Genomic DNA, 19630 nt, shown 5'->3' on the forward strand with positions numbered 1-19630 from the left:
ACCCAGCTTCTTTGACTTTTCTCCAGCCATCTGTTTTACTTGGGCAAAGAGAGTCAGTTTTAATGTCTACATGTTTCTCCTTTCATCTATATTTTTGGCACCTTTAGTTCATTCATTCAGAGTTAACTCCAGAAAGGAAACATTTACTGTCCCTCAGCATCTGTTCAGTCCTGGAGGAAAAAGTGGAGAGTCCTGTTTCTCTTCCCGTTGCCCTATTTGGCTTTATTCTGGCCATAGCTATTCCATCATCCCTGCAATCTAGCCTCCTGCCTGACACCTGGACACACTGACTTTTACTTTGGAATGAGAATAATAGCTTCAGAGCTCAACTCATGTCAATTCATTTTTTAATATGCTTGAGTTCTGAATCCCAAGGTCCAAGGCTTAGAGTTCAGAGGCTGAGATTCCACCTTTGACTCCACCAGTCAGCAAATAAACCACATCACCTAGGTGGACGTCACTTTCTTCAAATTTAAAAAGAGAGGGCTATTCTCTAACAGAGATCCTGAATTCAAATGTCTTTAGATACATACAGATAGAGGAAGGGAGAAATGACCAAACAGAGAAGCTGTCTGCTGTAAAGCAACTGGACATGACAGATATTTAAAATCAAGAAGCCATTTCCTACCTAAGACATTTTCTGGCTCAGGAAAATCTATCTGCAAGCTCCTTGGCTGAAGACTGACTTTGGCTGATAATTTGCAAGCAATATGATAACAAGCCCTGATATACTGTTAACCCTAAGTCCTTCCACATTACAGTTCTTTCTCCTGAATGATTTTCCCTTAAATAATATTTAAAACAGAATGTTAGATATAGTGAGCAGGTACATAAATGCACTGGAGGAAGGATATAACAAAACTTTTGTGGCCTGAAAAAAAATACAAATTCTCAAAACTATTCTTTGCTATAAAGCCAGAATTTGGAGAAGGCTGGATAGAATGTGCAAAGAGCAATGACTTCAAGGAAGATGAATATCAGCATCTCCTTTACATTGATCTCCCCCATTATTAGAAGCTCTCTGATGATTTGGAATGGACTTAACTGGCAGAAAATGCCCAAAAAAAGCATAATGAGTCTTCATTGTAGACAATGTATCAGGCATGGGCCCAAAGATTTTGGGAGTATGCCAGCTATAATGTGCTGAAGTTATTGCTGCACTGAGGTGGAGGTATGCTTGAGGAACAACGCTAAGGAGGGAAGTGTGAGGAACAATGAATACTCTTAAAACCCAAACCTCAAGAATCATATGGTCAGTACAGGAATCTCCACCAAAAATACTACCACAGATATTTTCAGGATAGTGCTGGTTGTCCTCAGTAGCAACTGATGGCAGCAGGCAGCACCAGCTGTAGTGGGCAGACCTCACTCTACAGAGTCTTATTACCTACATTTGAAAGGACAACTAATCCATCACCACTTAAACCACGAAAGTCCAAATGTTCTTGAAAAATTCAGAGGGGAGAATGCCTCCCGGAGAAAAAGAAAGTGATTTTTGTAACAATGTGGGGATCATAGATCTTGAACAAAAAAGTTTACAACCGAAATGCATTGTATCAGTGAACTGATAGTCAGTAATGGTCTATAACAAACCATCTTGGTATTTCAGTAGCACTTAGTAATAAGCATCCTCACAGATTTATGCGCTCACTAGAGTTTGGCTGGCTCTGCTAGGCCGCTCTGCTTCTAATGTGGGTGTCTGTGGCAGCTGCGGCAGCTGTGTTCTATGTCTTATGTTTCTTGGAGCATCAGGCCAGCTGTACATGTTTTTTGAACGGTGGTGGTAGAGGTGCCAGAGCAAATATTCAAATGTAGAAGTATACTGTAAGCCCTTGCCTCTCTCATGTTTTCTAACATCCTGTTAACCAAAGATGTTACATGGCTGATCTCAAAGTGAAGGGGCAGGAAAGCATATTCCTCCTGTAGAGGAATAAAAACTTTATGGCAAAGACATGAAGAATCAAGTCCAATAAATGAATCTACAACAGATGTGAACATATTTCATATCCTGAATTGAGGAAAAGAGATTATCAGATAATTATAGGTTTGGATGAGTTTCAAGGTTTTATATGTTGCCTATAAAATAAAACACATTGCTTTTTGCCATAGTGATATATGGTTGAGAAATATAAAAACGATCCTGTATGAGATGTGTTTATGTGCATATACACAAACATGCTTATGTTAAATAATAGTTGAATTCTATGCAGAGAATAACTGATCATCAAAGGTCAGGAAATGGCCGTGTTTGGATTAACCACATTTTCTTATAATTAGTTCTCACCTGTCATATACATACCAGACTTATTTTCAAAGAGACAATGTCAATACATTTTTGTGATTGCTTTTTCTATTTCTGTCTCCAGATTCATTCTCTTCCCTTCTCTGCCGTGCTCTGTGCTCCAACATGTCAAACTCTGTGTACTAAATGGCATGACTCAGGCGCTCTGGCCGCTGGCTCCCGGGTGCATGCAGCCAATCGGAAGCACTGACAAGAGGCCCGAGGGCGGGAGGCTCGGATACTGACCTGCCTCTGACTGTCTCTGGGCCACTTTTCCTCTTCCAGGGCTCTTGTCCTCACTGGGCTGCAGGAACTTTCTCCCTCTGCCCCTCCGTCCCAGGGGCAGCACTGCCACTAAGCCCTGGCTGCCTCTCCATCCACTGCCAGTTCCTTTAACACACCCTGCTCTGCTGTAAATAGGCCCTTCATTAAACACTCTTCAGGAGCCCTTCCAGGGTGACATCTGAGCCCCACCAGGACCCCGACTGACATCACTGCAATTGCCCTTCGGTGTTTTGTAAGTGATCTTGATGCGCTGTTCTGAGAAGTGTGGCAAACACGAAAGATAAATGAGACACACTGCTGTCCTTACCCTGCTTGAGAATCTAGTCAGGGACATAAAATCATCAAAAGCACATCATACTCTGTCAATCAAGGCAATATCCAAGACCTAAACTTGTCCTGTGACCCTGCCCTCCACCCAGACATACCGGTCTTCGGTCCCATTCACACAGGGCCAGTGTAATGATCTAGGAAACAGTGGCCAGGCGTGTGGCAGACCATGGCTCTCTGTCCACGGATGACAGCAAAATTGGTCCTGGACTCCTTTGCCTCACGCCTCCAATGCCATCTCACCACAAACTCCTGCAGGTTGTATCTCTTAAAATCCCTCAACTTCACCCAACTTTTCTTTCGTGCTCCTGTCCCACTCTAGCAGAAGGCAGGATGGTTTCTCATCTCAATTTCTGCAACGACTGTCCGCTGCCTCCCTAGCCTCCAGTCTTGCCTCCTTCCGGTCCATGCTTTAAGCCAAACCCAAAGGCTCTTTGTTACGTCATCCCACTGCTTTAGGCCCTTCCTAGGATAGAGTCCAAGCCATGAAATGGCGTAGCTCTGATGGTGACAACCTCTCCAGACTCGCTCCCCCTTCTTTATAGCCTGCCTCCCAGTCTGAGCTTCCTCCGGTTCCTTAACAGAACTCTGTCTTTCCCCAGCGTGGTGCCTAGACTCATACTCTCTCCTCTGCTGTGGACACCTTCACTGTCTTCCTACCCTTCTCTCCTGGCTAACTTCTATTTTATCATTCAAGTGTTGGCAGACACATCACCTCCTCTGACAATCATTCCTGTTGCCACCACCCACCTGCCTCCAAAAACAAAGTTTGCATTCAGTGGTTTTCCTGTGATGAAGCTTCTGCAGCATCCTTTATTTCCCTCAGCACCTTCCTACAGTATTCTTGTAATCACCAGCTTATACAGTCCCTCCCTGACAGTAAGCTACGTCAGGGCAAGAACCTGGTCACTGCTCAGCCTCAGCACTTAGGAAAGAACCTCCATGGTCGAAACTATTTAACCACTGAAATTTAAAAGAAGGAAAGAAATTTCAACCAGGTTTTCTGGGCAACAATGTCAAAATTCTTATTCCGGTATAATCTAGGAGCAAAGGGAGTATCTGTCAACAGACACGGGCCTCTGAATGTCCAAGGAGATGTTCTAAATGTACCTGCAGCTCTCTGTGTCCTAAACCCATCCTTCACTAAGGAAAATAAAATCCGAGGCCTGTGTCAAAGGAAGTGAGGCAGAGACTGCTCTGTGAGCCCCCTGCCCCCTTCTCTCCTTCCCAGGATAGGTGATGCCTGCTTGAATAGAGGAAGCCGATATGACAGCCTTGGAGTTGTTTTCAGAGGTTTCATTATCTCAGCTGGAAAATCCTGGACAGGTTTGGCAAACCAAATGGAGTTCAATTAATATATCAAAAGCAAAGGATCAAGCCCTAAATACTGAGAGTCAATATTAGCAAAAATCTCTCAGCAGCCAGATGATCAAGTTCAGCCTCTTGAAATGATCTTAAGAGGGTAAACTGAGATTTTCCTGAAATGGTGCTGAGAGACATGGGAATGGACTAAAATGAAGTCATTTTATTGTACATTGATGAAATCACAGAACCAGGCTTGATGAGCCCTCTCCTCAACTCTTTTTCTCAAGGCAAACCAAAGACAGTTAAATTCCTTCTTTAACTAGATTACCACTGCCAGGGAAACCTTACTAATTCATCTCCCACTGATTAAAAGTGTATGATAATGAGGATGAATACTGAAGTTCATCTTTTGGGAAATAGATTTTCTTAAAAATAACAAGGCTATGAAAACGTTTTTTAAGCTCATTAAAACAAACTTTTTGTCCAGAGTTAACATTCTCCCTTTCTCCTTTATATTTAATAGATGTATTATTTTCATTATATTTTTTACAAATGCTACAATTTCAATTTCTATTTCCCCTTTGACCTGAGAGTTATTTCATAAAGAGCTTTTAAAAATCCATGAAGAAAGGCTTTCTGTGCCTTTCTGTTATTGATTTTGTAGTATTTGGTTTTGTTTGTAGTTTTGTTAAGGATCTTTTAGTTTTATTTCACTATCGTCAGGGGCTGTTACTTGTATTATTTCTACCTATGGAACTTAAGCACATTTTCTGGGAGGTGACCTAATCTGTGGTTAATTTTGCAAACGTTCTATGTGGATTTGAAAAGAAAACATTTTCTTCATTATCAGGGTACAAAATTTGTGATGTATCCAGATCCCCCTTATTAATTATGTTGTCTGGATCTCTCACATCTCTATTTATCTTTTGTTTACTTTCCCTGAGAGTACTAGTTTAATCACCTAAAATTAGTATGTTACTATTTCATTAACTCAAATTCTCTCTCTAGTGCATTGATAGCTTCTATAATATCCCAGATTTTCTAGTCTCTGTGTTTTTCTAGTAACAGTAAACTGATACTGTTGCCTGCTCTATAGGTATGAGTTTGAAGCCCAGCTATACCATATGTTGGCTGTATGATGTCTGCAACTTATATAAGCATGAGCCTCAGCCTTTTATCTGTAGAATGGGGACAATAATTAGAAACTCAGAGGGCTGTTAATGAGAAAAAGCAGGGTCACAAATACAAGGACTAGGCAGGAAATATTAAGGGCCAGGCAGGCAATTAATTGAATCCCCAAACTGTGAAGCAAATCAGAAGGTCAAGGTGAGCTCATTCTCTTGTCAAAGGAGATATCTTCACTGGACTCCTATACATTGGAGCCCTGCTTACTGCAACATGGGCCTAAAAAATATCACCAGATCTTCCAGCTTTTCTAGAAAAACAGAAATCTGCTTTCTTAATGTGAAATTTCCCAACTTGTCAATGTGGCAACTAATTCAAATTTCTTTAAAACAGTAGATAGACCATTAAAACACACACACACACACAGATACCTGTGGGCTGGGCACACAGGCTGTCACTTTGTATTCTCTGGTCTGAAGTAATTGGCATCATGCCCAGCACCAGACAGGCACTCGATATACTAAGAATTCATCAGATTTGAAAACTTAAGACATCAGTCTCCTGAGAGAAAATACTTGTTTGACTGGGTGTGTAAGAGGGAAGAGGAAGCTCAGAGTAACCAGGACAGCCACTGTAGGCCCAGGAAATTGGCAGAACTCAAGGGGGACAAATCAGAGATGCTGGAGTGGCTCATGGAAGAATCCTGACTCTTGCCAGCTGGCCTGCGCTGACTCATCTTTTGCTGATACTCGCTGGCTTTCTTCTACAACTGCCAAGCTCTGACCCCTATACAGATTTAACTGACACAGAAAGTGTAGGGGGAGTGGGGCAGGTCCTGCAGCTGGCGGGATTCAGAAGTGCTAGCAATTTCCTTAGAGCATGCTTACTGGGAGAGAACAGAAAACGCTTGGAGCTGTGAGCCAATGAGGCAACTTCCTCCCTGCCCCTATTCCCTTCGGCATTTCCCAACAGCAACTCTGAAGCCAGCAAAATACTTCCTACTTGGGTAGGTTGCAGCTGCCCCACAGATGTTATAAATAAGAGCCAGTGGAGTGGTTCCTATTTTTAGCATTTGAATGTGGATGCTAAGGTCACCAAGATTCACTGGTTCAATTCCTCTCCTCCCTGTATCTCTATATCTCTTGTTTTCCTCCAAGATGCATGCTTTCTGGTCAGATGAGTTACAGTAAGGTTTTGAGGGAAGGGGGACCCCCAAATATTTGCTTGTCTTGGCTGGATCCCTTATAATCACCCTGGATTAGGTGATATGTCTACCCAGTGGCATGAGAAGTCATGCACAGACTTTGGGAAATGGCATTCCAGGTTGGTTTCAAAGCCACTCCTTTTCCTCTCTGGGGCATAAGGAGAGGTTTAGAGCAGAAAATAGCATTAAGGATCCTCTCATCAAACCGTTTAAGTACACTGCTGAGAGCACCGAATGCCAGAGAGGCTGATTTGCTTATCACTAACTGACACTAAAAATAAATATTTTTGCAGTTTATATTCATGGAAGGTTTTCCTGTGCTAAGCACTGCACATGGATTTCCTCACTTAATCCTCACAACTCAATGAGGCATCCATTTCAATTATTCCCATTTTACAGATAACAAAAGTGAGGATTAACAGTGTTAGAAATCTGCCCAAAGTCACAAAAAGTAGCAATGGTAGACCTAAGAAGGACATTCAGGATCCCACATCCAGTTCTTCAACTCTTTCCGGAACCAGAGCCCAGTATACGGATTCTCCTTGAGCATAAAAGAAAGGAACAGAGGACGAAGAAGAGAGGAGGGAGGCCTGGCTTGAACACATACGTTCTCTCAGTGGGGCCTTTTCAGCCTGTTCTTTGGAAACCGTTGAGTGCTTTCAGAACACGGGCACAGCCCCAGCAAAGTCCTCTTTTAACCTCAGAGGCTGAAGAGCTGCTGAGACATGTAGGAGATCACTGGCCTCTTTACCTGTTCTCAGGGTCAGCCAAGGACATATTCCGGGTGATGTAGCACATCTTGAGAGGGATGCTTCTCCGATCTCTATGGAAGGAGATGGACTGTGATGACAGAGGGTCTGAGGAGCTGCCCCCTAACCGAGGGGACTCGGGTGGAGGCGTTTCCCATCCAATCTCGGATACTGGGGAGCCTTTCTTCACATAGGGTGTGGCTTCTTGCATGTACTTCACTGCAAGCAGAAAGACAAAAAGTGCTTTTAAGTACATGAGGGTGGAATTTCTGGCAAGTCGATTGAATTTTTGAAACCTGCATGAGACAAGCTCTTAATACTGAGCCTCGTAAATTCTGAACCAGATTCAGAATTTCCGTTCCTCTCAAAATAGTTATTCTGTTATTTAAATTCTATACCGAAGCATTACATTCTGTATCATCGTGGTCTTTAGAACTTGCTATTATATTATGGTGATCTGAATATGAGAATTATTTTCAGTTTTTTCAACTATAGTAACTTTTGTCTTTTCTGATTATAAGTTACATGTTGGGAAAGATGTTAAAGAACAAATGGGCAGAGAATAAGAAATCCTATCTCAGGCTAAAAGATATACAATTATTCAGTATATAAGTACAGAATCTGGTAGCCATATTCACTATCCATGTCACCATTTTTCTGTTGAGAAGCAAAGAAAAGCTTTTCAATTTAATAGTGCTAAGAACATATATACAAAGACAAATACTTATTTTATAATGACAAAAATTTGTAAGAGCAAACATACTATATGTAAGAGCTAAAAACTAAGAACAACCTAGATATCCACTAGAAAAAAAAAGATAAAAAAAATAAGTGTATATAGATAAATGTATGCATTTAATACATGTATATAGTCAATTTTTTAAAATGAGATAGACAGAGATGTGTTGATGTAGGAAGACCTGAAAGATCTATTGTTAGCTTAAAAAAAACAGTAGAGAGAAGTACATACACTAATCTTTTTGTGGATAAAATCATAAATGTTTGTAAACCTACAACAATCTCTGGATAGTAACACAAGAAAATAGTTAGCTCTGAGGAATGGAAATAAAAGTCAAGTTGATGGAGAAACAAACCTTTACTATTCATTTGTACCATTTTTATGTCTAGCCATATGCACATATTACTTTTACAAATTAAAAAAAATAAAAATGTTTTAAGAGCTGAGTGGAGCAGACTGAAATTTGGTCTTTGCTGTATTTGCTTGGTCTTAAAAAGTTATTTGCCAACCCTGAATTTAAGCATTTGATCCTTAGATGGCTTTTGAGTTCACAGGGCAACTAGACTATTGGACCACGCAATATAAACTTCCATATCCTTCTCTCCATCACTCACACAGTCTGGTTCCCTGCTGTTTGGGGAGAATTTGGCTAAGGCCCATCTGTTGTTACAAATGGCAGTGGACTGGAATAGGTGCAAACCAGGGGACGTTTATTTACTCTAGATCTTTGATGATTCAGTTCCACAAATTAGCATCTTCACTGTGCAAGACATAGAGCTGGGTTTACGGAGACTGTACTAATAAACAATACATAGTTTCCATATGCAAAAGAGTTACAAAGTCATGGGTAACTGTCGTCCATGCTACTGGTGCCCCGTCAGATCCTAGCTGCTACAGTTGTGAATAACTCTCAGTTGCCCCCTACCCTTCCTAATCTGGAAATCCACTCTTGGCCAAGAGGGCACTAAGCCTGGGAGGCTATAGAGTTTGCTGCCCAGTTCCCCAGGCAGAGGGTCTTCTTCTTGGGATCCCATCTAAGACAGCGACACAAAGTGTATAAACTATGGCACAAAGCAGAATGAGTTAAGTTTTATAACAGGGATGGAGCACCTTGGAAGAACCCATGAGGAAAATGGATCTGGGAACATGGAGTGATGGATTAGGTCCATAACAAATTAATAAGCATACCCAATTGCATGTGATATGGATATATTAGGAAAATGAATAATAGATAAAGATATCAATAACAGCCATATTAATTCAAGACAGAGATGTCATTTAGCACCAACATCTATTTGAAAAGATTTCAGGGCTTTAACAGAATATAAGTGCAGTTAGGAGAAAATGGCTCCAGAGTGGCAGCAAACATGTTAGCACAAGCTACAGTTACAGAAGAAGAAGCGGTATTTGCAGGCAATGTATCTTAAGGAATACTGTTTATTTTATTTGTTGGCAAGATACTTAAAAAATAACACGGACATACCTAAGAACAATTCAGGGGGACAGGTTGAAACTGTCCAAAGCTGGACTAAACAGGCCTTTCTGAAGACACTGAATTTTTTAACTCTAAAAATGTTTTAATAACAGTGAGAACATTGCTCAGCTTTGTACACTGTAGAATTACAATTACCGATACACAGGAAATTCAAATATTGGCTGAGATGGTTTGAAGATTCTCCTTTAATTGCATTATTATCTTTCTGGCTGGAGTAGGAAATGTGTGTTGTAGAAGTGAGAATCTATGGATGCTTCATGGAGTAGGTGTCATTTGAACTTGGCCTTAAAAGGGTAGATAGGACTTTAAAAAGTAGAGATAAGGGTAACAATATTCCTTTCATATGATGTACTCTGATTTACAATTTTTGTTGCAAGTCCATAGGAAAGAAAAGTTGGACCTCAACTTAAAGGCAGATAAAGAAGGAACATTATTATACACCTAATAATGTGCCATTTATGGAACCAGCTGCTTTACATAGCTTCCCAAAGTTAAGCATCAGAATGACCATTTAAGGTACCACCCTATATAAAGGCAACTAAGGTTCAGAGAAAAGATGGGTAAGGGATCTTTCATTTATTGAGAATCCATGTATCCACAATAAAAGAATAAATCGCTGTCCCTTTCAGACCCTGCAATGTCTTGTAGGATTCCTTTAATTCTGATGGACACTAGGAGCTTTACATACATTATTTGTTGCAAGACTACTATTATTTTACACATCAGCACACCCATACTCAGAAGTTTAGCGTATGTGGCATCAGATGGCTAGTAAAGGATGGAGCTGGAATTTGATTTCCCAAAGATCATATTCTTTCATGAAATCTGCCTCCCCTGCCTAGACGAAGGATGCAAAATGATAAGCTTATAGGTTTGGACTTTATTCTATTGGCAGAGGTGACAGCCACGGTGATCTATGAGCAGGGACAGGGAGGTGAAATTGGGTGTCCTAAAGGGAAAAGATATTAGAGGCAGATCCACTCCTTACATGACCAGAGGGAGTTACTGTGGGAGATAACCTAAGCAACATTCAAAATACCCATATAAGGGGCGAGGAACCCCAGAAATGTGTGGCTGGATCCATCATGGGCAGAAGTATGGGGAGTACAACAAGTCTTAGGATGGAAGCAAATATTTAGAGGTAACCACATCCTATGTGGTATAAACTGGGGAATTTACATATGAGAGAAGACAGCAATGCCTTGAAGAAAGGACACCCTTTTGGAAATGGTATTCAACACAGACTAATTCCTTTAACTGACCAACTGAAAACAAAGAAAAAATAAGTTAAGTTAATAAGGCAGGTATGACCATTTAGATTCATTCATTCAGCCAAACTTCATCCGTCATTTTTCATGTGCTGAGGGTGGTGCTGTCTAAGAGAGATGATAAGAAATGGTACATCCTTAAAAGAAGTTTAAGTCTAGAAAAGGAGGAAGGGAAGCAAGTAAATGACAGGAGTTCTTGTGTTAAACCTTAAACCTGATTTAGGGAGGTTCCAAGCTGGACAAGCCTCTAAAGGCCTGGCAGAATCAAAGGCAACTCCTTCCTGAGAAAGGCAATTTCCTCCTAGGCTTCAAAAAGTCCCCACGAATCATTACTTGTTTGGTGATGAAGCCTCAGCAAAATCCATAAATGAGTCCAGAGATCTCTAGCACCACCAGAAAACAAGTTTTCATCCTGAGAATGGACCAGCAACCTCAACACGTCCCTGCATACAGCCCCTTTGTTCGGGAGTCTTGTTCCTTTTTGACATGTATAGAAAATGGAAAACCTTATTCTTGTGAATAACAAAGAAAGCAAAAGAAAATTGCCATTGGACTTCTCCAAGAGCCCACAATTTCTTGTCCAGGGGAAGTAATAGAATTGCCAGAATATCCCTTCTTGCTATAAGGCTTGACCATCAGCTGTGAGCATAATTCTCCTGTGCAGCAGTCCCTCTTCAGTCATCACCCGCTGCCTGAGGCTCAGTCCCCTCTCGCCTTGGGCATGGAGGAAGAGCAGCGCAGCCCCGTCTAGGAGTGATAAGGCAGGGCCTCTATAGGAAACAGAGTGTGTGAAACCTATCATGGTTCTTTGTGCCTTAGCATCCTGCAATTTCTACATATTGCAATAAAAATAATGGTCTAATTCAGGGAGGGTAAGGTATTACCTAAGACTAGAGTTGACTGCACAACAGGTGCCCCAAATTACCGTGTTTTAAATAATATACAGGTTTGTTTTTCTTTTACCAAATGTCTATAGTAAAAGAAAAGGGCTGCCCGGGCACCTTTGCTCCCTTCCTGTTCTTCATTCCTAACCTGCCATCTAATGATCCAAGGTGGCTGCTTGAGTTCCAGCCATCATGACCAAATTCCCTTCACTAGAAAGGAGGAAGAAATAAAGGACACAACAGTCTTCAGAGGTTAACACCCTATATCTGCTTATAGCCCATCAGCCAGAATTTAGTCACGTGGCCACTTCTAGATGGGAAAGAAATTTACTCTTAACTCTGGATGGCCCTGTGCCAACTAGTGGGAAGAGGAGGCTATTAATGTGGAAGAAAAGAATACGTATTAGGGAACAACTCTCAGCTTTTGCCACAGAGAGCAATCCCTAATTCTTTTAGCTAAAACACACCTAGATTTTGTAACACATAACTACAAGTCAATGTGTTGAAGCAGTCAGTAAAAGACACGAAAACTAGATTCCGTGAACTTTGCTAAGTGTTTTTTATGTACTAACTCATTAGATCCTCACAACAATCTTACAATACAAGGACTTCAATCATACCATTTTACTCGACTGCAAAAGGGAAGGGTTATATCATATGCCAGGTTACAGCGCTAGAAAAGGCAGAAACATGAGTCAAATCCAGGCAGCCTGGTCCAGAGTCCTTACTTTTACCGTGAAGCAATACTGTTTCTCACAGTTAAAAAATAAAATTACTTGTATGTGTGTGTGTGTGTGTGTGTATTTAAGTCGATATTTTTATGTGCTAGGAGAAAACACCCAATTAAATGGCTATTGCCTGTAACATAAAGAGAGCTTGATTTTGTAAGTCTGAGCTATTAAACTATGGCATTTCAATAAATGTCTTTTAAAACACTGTAATATGTATTCATAATAGCGGGTTTAACCTGGCAGAACTGAACAGCTAGTGTCTGCATAATTACACCTCCATGTGCTTACAGACAGTAATTTCAGGCAAAGAGCTGTTGAAACTGATCAAGGAGCAGCCCAGCCCAAGCTCAGGCTGCCTCCTAATCAGGACTAATTAATAAACCATGCCCTTTCTGAGCATCATGAATTAGAACTGTGTTTGAGCAATTAAAATTCCAATCTTCATTTGCAGAAAAAGGGGAGGAGAGCAGCAAGAAGTGGTCTTCATACCAATAACCCACCAAGTCACTTTCAATATGTTTCTAGTTTTGCATCTGAAGGCTAGGCTGTTATGAAGATTTCAAAAGAACATTCAGGAAAGCCCAAGTTCGTGGAGCCCCCGAGTTGCCACAATTGAATCTTTGTCAAGGCGGCCAGATGACAGTTGAAAGGAAAAGCGCACTTGGGCTACTAATGAGGAAATGCTTTAGACAAATCCAATCAATTCTCCTACCGGTTTGGTTGCTGAGGAGCCAGCAAGTCAATCTGACATGTACAAGTTTTCTTCTTAAAAATAACAGAAACAATACAAAAGGGATTGCCAAATTACAGGAAGGAAAATAAATATTTGATTACTCTAGGGGATGTGTACGCAGCATGTGCATTTTCTACTGTGATTAAGGGGGAAGGCAAGAAACCTAGATATTTGGACCTTTGGTGAAACTTTCAAGTTTGGGACAGATTGCTGACAGTGGGATTTGCTGACCAAATGCAAGGTAAGGCTTCCCTTAATGGCATTTTCCTAGGTCACCTCAGAGAGTGAAGATGCAAAGGGAGATCATCAATGTTTCAAAAAAGACCAAGAAATGATGAAAGAAGTAATATAAGCTTCTTGGAAACTATAGCTAATTTCTCAGGAGGCTGAGTGGTGAGGTGGAAAGAGAATTGGCCCTGGGAGTCAGGGACCCGGATTACAGCTCCAGGTCTGTTGCTAACTAGCTCTCCGGCCCTCGGAAAGTCACTTCACCTCCCAGACCTCATTTTCCTCACCTGTCAAGGGAGGGAAGTAAGGCCCCTATCTTTCAAACATTCTATGATTCCCTGGGAAGCTGTCTCTTTTAACAACTTAAAAAGAAGAGTATTTTTTACCTCATCTTGCTGTTTGTGTTATTGCCAACAAATAGCTCGGTTAAAATGTGTTCCAAATTCTTAGGCCTTAGGCAAGATGTGTCCTCTGACTTTTAAGCAAGCCTCATAGGCACCTGACAAAAATGAAAATAAGCCTACGCTGAGATTATGTACTCAAATTCCTCGTTCTTTGGTTTGTCAACATTGTCTAGAAGAATTATTGTTTTCAATCACTTACCAATATTTATTTCTCTTCTTCCATTCTGCCAAGTGACCTTGAAGGTAGGATTTAAGAGACATTTGAAGGATAACCAAAAAGCTCTCATGAGATCATAAGGACATTCTGGGTAAGGGGCTGAGCTTTACGTGGAGTCTGGCGCAAATTACACTGGGTATGAATTTGTTGAGTAATCTTTGGCCTCCAACTTAAAAACTACCTCAGAATTATCCTACTTCAGATAGTACAGTCATTTGATGTGATGTGACTCTTCAATGAAGCAAGCTCACTGCCCCCAGAGATGCCTCCAGCGACCCAACCCAGCAGCAAACTGATTGGTTTAGTTATCTATTCATTCAACAATCGTTGCATGAGCTTCCGCTCCAGGCCAGACCCTGAGTGTTGGTTATCCCTGTAAACAAGACAGCATGGGTGCCTGCCCTTGAGGTGCTCTTACATTCCAGGTGCCTTGTATATTGGGGGCCAGGCAGGAGACAGGCAAAAATAAATATAAATCGACAAAAAACAAACAAACAAAAATAAATTGATACACAAATATAGGGCACTGATCTCAAAGAGACACACTCTAGAGGACTTGGGTCTGGGCCCACCTCCTGTCTTCACCTCAGCTAACTACCTCTTAGTCCCCACTCGCCAGTGCAAATGCCAGCCAGAGGAATACTGTTTAATTCTCTGAACATGCCGTGTGCTCTCCTGCTTCTGTTCTGAGCATGTGATCTCTTCTGCATGCAACCCTTTCTGTGAAACTCCTCTCTACATGCTGGATCGAAGTCTCAGTTCAGGTAAGACCTCCTTCTTACAGTCCTCCAGGCATGTTCCCCTTAAGCTCCAACCATACCTGTGGCAATGTCCACAGATGTCAACAGTGTCAGGACATAAACATGGTGATGATAGCTTATGCCATGCAAGGTGCTGGTCATCTTACAAACATTTAAACACTTACATGTCATATGTGGTTATTTATTTGCACATAAGTCTCTCTGGTGGAATCATAAGGTCCTCAAAGTTGAGTGATTACTTCCAGTAGAGTTTGAAACTCTAGACTCTGAAATCACACTACATAGTTTCAAATCTTGCCTCAGCCACCTGCCAATGGGAGCAGTGAACTGCTAGGTTAAATTTCCTTAACCTTTAATGCCTCCATTTCTCTACCTATAAAATGGGGATGCATAGAAATGTCTACCTCATAAAGTTGCTATGAGGACTGAATGAGCTAACACACACAGAGGGCTTAGAACTGTGCCTAGTACATGCTGAGTGCTCATTAGTATTAGAAAAATAAAAAAAAAATTAATACATCTACATCCAAGCAATTAACACAAATGTCTGACTATAAAATAAGGAATTGTTGAGCAAATGAATGACAGTATTAATGGGATCGCCAAGATAAAATTTGTCACCGATTTTTCTCTTGAGCAGGAGAAGTATTACAAATGAAGCAGCAGAGGCCAGAGAGTATCTGTCACTTGTCCAAGGTTTCAAGACAAAGAAGTAACAGATGAAGGTCAGAAATCCATTTCCTCTCTGAGGGTTGGCAAGCTTTTTCTGTATAGGGCCAGACAGAAAAGTTTAGGGGGCTTTGTGGACCTTAGAGTCTCTGCCACAGCTACTATACTCTGCCACTAAACATGAAAGAGCCACAGACGATATGTCAACAAATCAGTATGGCTGCATCCTTTACTTACAAAAGCAAACTCCAACTGGATTTGACCTGTGGGTGTTAGAACAATAACAATAACTAGCAATTATTGACGACTTACAATGCATTGGGCCCTGCTCTAGATGTCTGAAGTATAGTAGTTCATTTAAAAGCAACTCTATCAAGTAGGAATATTATTATGCTTATCTTAAAAGCCAGGGGGCTGTGACATGGAGCACAGAAGTGACTTGCCCAAGGTCACAGAGCAGAAATTGGCAGAGCTGGGGTTTGAACTGAGGCAGTCCAGCTCCAAAGTCTCCAGTTCTAATTCCTTTTCCATGCTCTTTCCTGTGCCCTGGATGTTGTCTCCACCTGTCTCAATCCTGTTTGTTTAACCGGGAAAATATTAAAAATCGTGATTTTAGAAAGACCTTCCTTATCTGAAATGTTTCTGCATGTTCCTTTTCTTATATCGAACCAAATCTTTCCCCTGTAGTTTGTATTCACTGCTTGGGACTCTACAGCGATACACAAAGCATCCTGAGCACTTTATAAACTGATAAAACATAAACGTTGGGCTTTACATAAAGAAACAGACAAGCCAGGTTAAAAGGAGATGAGAACTATGGGTACCTTGCTCACTTGGCAACCAGATGTTATGGGGCTCCTGCTGCACATTCTCTCAGAGTCTGATGGCGATAATGGATGAACCTAATGTGTGGCAGGTATGATAGAATGTTGCTTTTACTACTTCAGGCCCCTAGACAGCTGCTGGGAGAGCCACCAATGGCCTTAGACGGCAAAACTAAGATTTTAAGAGTTTCACACAGGCCCAAACTAAAAAGATGAAATAAAATAAAGATGGGAAGTTCTGCCACTGTGTATTCAAAATAGAAATCACTGTAACATGTAGGATAGGGGGAACTATATGATAAGCAGTTTGTGTGAAGAAAGGCTCTAGGGTGTTCCATGGCTGTGGCTGTCATCATAAAGCAGTAGGACATTAAGCTCCACCAGGAGAAGTATAATGTTCAGAAAAGGAGAGGACTCCTTGATCAGCCCATACCTGAAGCCCAAGTAAGTATAACAGTGCTCAAATCAGGGTGAGAGGGTGACCAGGTTGTTGAAAGTTTCAAGGAATAAACAAATTAAATGAAAAACATTTGAGCATGGTAGCAAAGAGCATAAACTCTGACTGCTGGGGTCCAATTCCTTGCTTTCATATCACCTAGCTCTGTGGCCTTAAGCAAAGCACTTAGTTTCTGCATGTATTAGTTCTTTCATCTATTTCATAGGATTGTTGTGAGGATGAAATGAGTTAATGTAAGTAAAAAAATTGATAAGGAACTTGTAGTTAAAAACATAAGGATCAGTTACCATTATTAGGAGTTAACCTAGAAAAGAGAAGATTTATGGGAACTAAATAATGCAGAATTGGGCTAAACTTATCTTGTGTATCTCTGCAGAGCAGAGCCATATTAGTAGATACAAATCACAATGATAATATTTGGATTCAGTATAAAAAACCACTATGAGATAATAAGTTCCCTATTGCTAGTGACATTCAAGCAGAAACTGGATGAGGAATCACCCAGCCACGCTGCAGAAAGGGTACTTCTACTCTGTGGATGAAAAGATTGAAACCCCTTCAAACTGTCATGATCCATGTTCCTTCTGGAATATGGTTAAGATACCTAATCCAAAGACTCCAATATAGTGAAAGGAGGTCACAGTTGCATACCATGTCAAATTGTGCTGTACATTTCTTTATTATAATATGCTTATACCTACAGATTAGTTATGTGACAATGGGGCAGCTTGATAAGCTGAGTCCTTGACTCCCCATCCACACAGTGAGGAAAACAATGCATTACTTAGAAGCAATACAGTGTAGTAGTTTAATAAATGAGCTCCAGAATCAGAGGATCAGGCTCAAATCCTAAATCTCCCACATAGAAGCTGGGCTTCTCTGAGCAAGGTATGTAACCTCTCTGTATCCCAGTTTCCTCACCTGATAATAACAGGACCTATCTCATAGAATTATTGTAAGGGTTAAATAATTTTTTTAACAAAGCTCCTAGAACAATGCCTGGCATATACTTAGTGCTCAGACTTAGCTATTAGTATTATGTTATTGCTGTTATTGCTATTATGAGATTTAAAAGGGAAAATGATATGCAAGAATACCAATCTTAGTTTTCTAACTCAAGGAATCATCAAAATCATAAATGCTTGAAAGTATTATCTCATTCATTGCACATAAGTTAAGCCCCTACTTTGTGCATGGTGGAGGACTAGGCACTGCAAGATGCATAATCAGTGGGACGGACAAGTTCCTGCTTGGAGAAAACTAAAAACATGGGAACTGCTATAGAATATAACTCAACGCACACACAAACAACCCAAAGTGTATTCATCAGATAGTAGTAAGCGCTGAGAGGACACAGATGAATGATGTCTACACATTTGCTCCCTCAACACTTTGCCAGCAGGCTCCTCACCATTGCCAATAATCATAATTTCTCTTCCTTGGGAAAATCCAGTAACTATTTTAACAGCTATAACCTAACATCTAAAGACAGGAAGTGAGTAACAAGCAGAAAGGATGTCCGAACAGTCAAGTCCTAATATTGTTTTTACTCTTTCCTAGACAGAATATCGTATGTTAATAGGACTTCACGTCAAAGGGCAGGAAGTTACGTTCTCACTTCCTCTTTACAGGTATCTATGGAAAATAAACCATCTATGGAAAATTATTCCAGGTGTAGCTTAGCAATAACATCCTGCAAGTCAAACGTGGGGCTCAGTAAACTTGGAGTTACTTTTCAATGGCAGAAGCCCAGAGTCATAAAGCTTTTCCAAAGGAAACTACATTAAATAAATCAAATATCATTACCAAGGGCAGACTCAGGTCAGGTTTGAAAATTTTTTTCACCCTAGCTTGGATGTGCTGCCGACCCAAAGCAATCACAGAGATATATGAATGTAAGGGAGATGTTGGGTGGGGGGCGATGGGGGGGAGGTTTGAAACATCAGGGCCCATCAAAATAGACAATGTTATGATTACCTGCTGTTCTGAAAACTGCTTTACAGTTTAAAACACGTCCATGTACACGATCCCATTTCATGCTTATTGTCACCTCCTTCTGAACTATGCATGAACCAGAAGTCTGGTGAAACTTCCATGCTCAGGAAGGAAGAGCCTCATTTCCCCGCCAGATTCTACTCCCTCCCAAGCGCCACACACACACACACACACAATCTTGCTCAACAGAACTAATGCGCGTGCACACACACACACACACACACACACACACACACACACACACACACACACACACACACACACACACAAAGTCTTGCTCAACAGAACTAATGCCTATAGGACTCACCTGAGGCATTGGATTTTCTTCTAAAGGCCAAACCCAGCACGGCCTTGCTAACGACTCTTGGAAGACTGATTGCCAACAACTACAAGAATTAGATCAGGATGATGGAAAAGAGGTCTGAGCAAGCTTCTTGGGCCTGTCAGAGTCAGAAGATAAAACCTCCTAAGTTTTTCCTCTAAACCTTCAGGAGTTCACTGGACTCTGAACAGCCACCAAGATAGGGTGCTTATTTTTGTTGTTTGCCTTTTAAGGAGGTAAAGAGGGAATGATGGTGAGCATTACTGAAGACATACAACTTTTTTTTTTATAATAAACAGACCCACAGGAAAATTTAACAATACAAAAGGTGGACAAATTGAGGCCCAAAGAGTTTGAATATCTTACCACAGGTAAGCAGTGGACCTGGAATTTGATCCCTCATGGTCTGAATCTAATCACTAATCTAATAAATCTAATACCAATGTTGCTCATGTGAAAGCTTCATAAGATGGTATATCAATGATACCTTAATTAAACAAATAAATAATTAAAAAAATAAATCTAATGACCACAGCAGTAACAATACAACTGGTTCATGTGACATGGAAACATGGATTAGATTATTGAGGCTAATGAGTAATCAGTTGCAATTGATGCTGGGAAAGT

The 19630-nt window shown here is 40.9% G+C and overlaps 2 protein-coding genes across 11 annotated transcripts in view; one reads left to right on the plus strand and one right to left on the minus strand.

Moving 5' to 3' along the window:
• LOC118969377 (serine/threonine-protein kinase TAO1-like) overlaps positions 1 to 19630 on the plus strand; it is a 207906-nt gene that overhangs the window by 177443 nt on the left and 10833 nt on the right. For 5 of the 8 annotated variants that reach the window (XM_073230102.1, XM_073230097.1, XM_073230101.1 and 2 more), the window contains one exon: positions 13233 to 19374. The exons of 1 other annotated variant lie outside the window; for it this stretch is intronic. The gene's annotated coding sequence lies outside the window, so the exon portion shown is untranslated. The remainder of the gene's footprint in view (positions 1 to 13232; positions 19375 to 19630) is intronic. 2 more of the 8 variants (XM_073230099.1, XM_073230098.1) reach the window with 2 other exon arrangements.
• Positions 1 to 19630, minus strand: part of LOC118969305 (beta-1-syntrophin-like) — a 178197-nt gene that overhangs the window by 67167 nt on the left and 91400 nt on the right. For all 3 annotated transcript variants that reach the window (XM_073230109.1, XM_073230110.1, XM_073230111.1), the window contains exon 2: positions 7279 to 7495. In XM_073230109.1, coding sequence (XP_073086210.1) covers positions 7279 to 7495 — 217 coding nt within the window. The remainder of the gene's footprint in view (positions 1 to 7278; positions 7496 to 19630) is intronic.

Source organism: Manis javanica, chromosome 2 (assembly GCF_040802235.1).
Source record: "Manis javanica isolate MJ-LG chromosome 2, MJ_LKY, whole genome shotgun sequence".
NCBI lineage: Eukaryota > Metazoa > Chordata > Mammalia > Pholidota > Manidae > Manis > Manis javanica.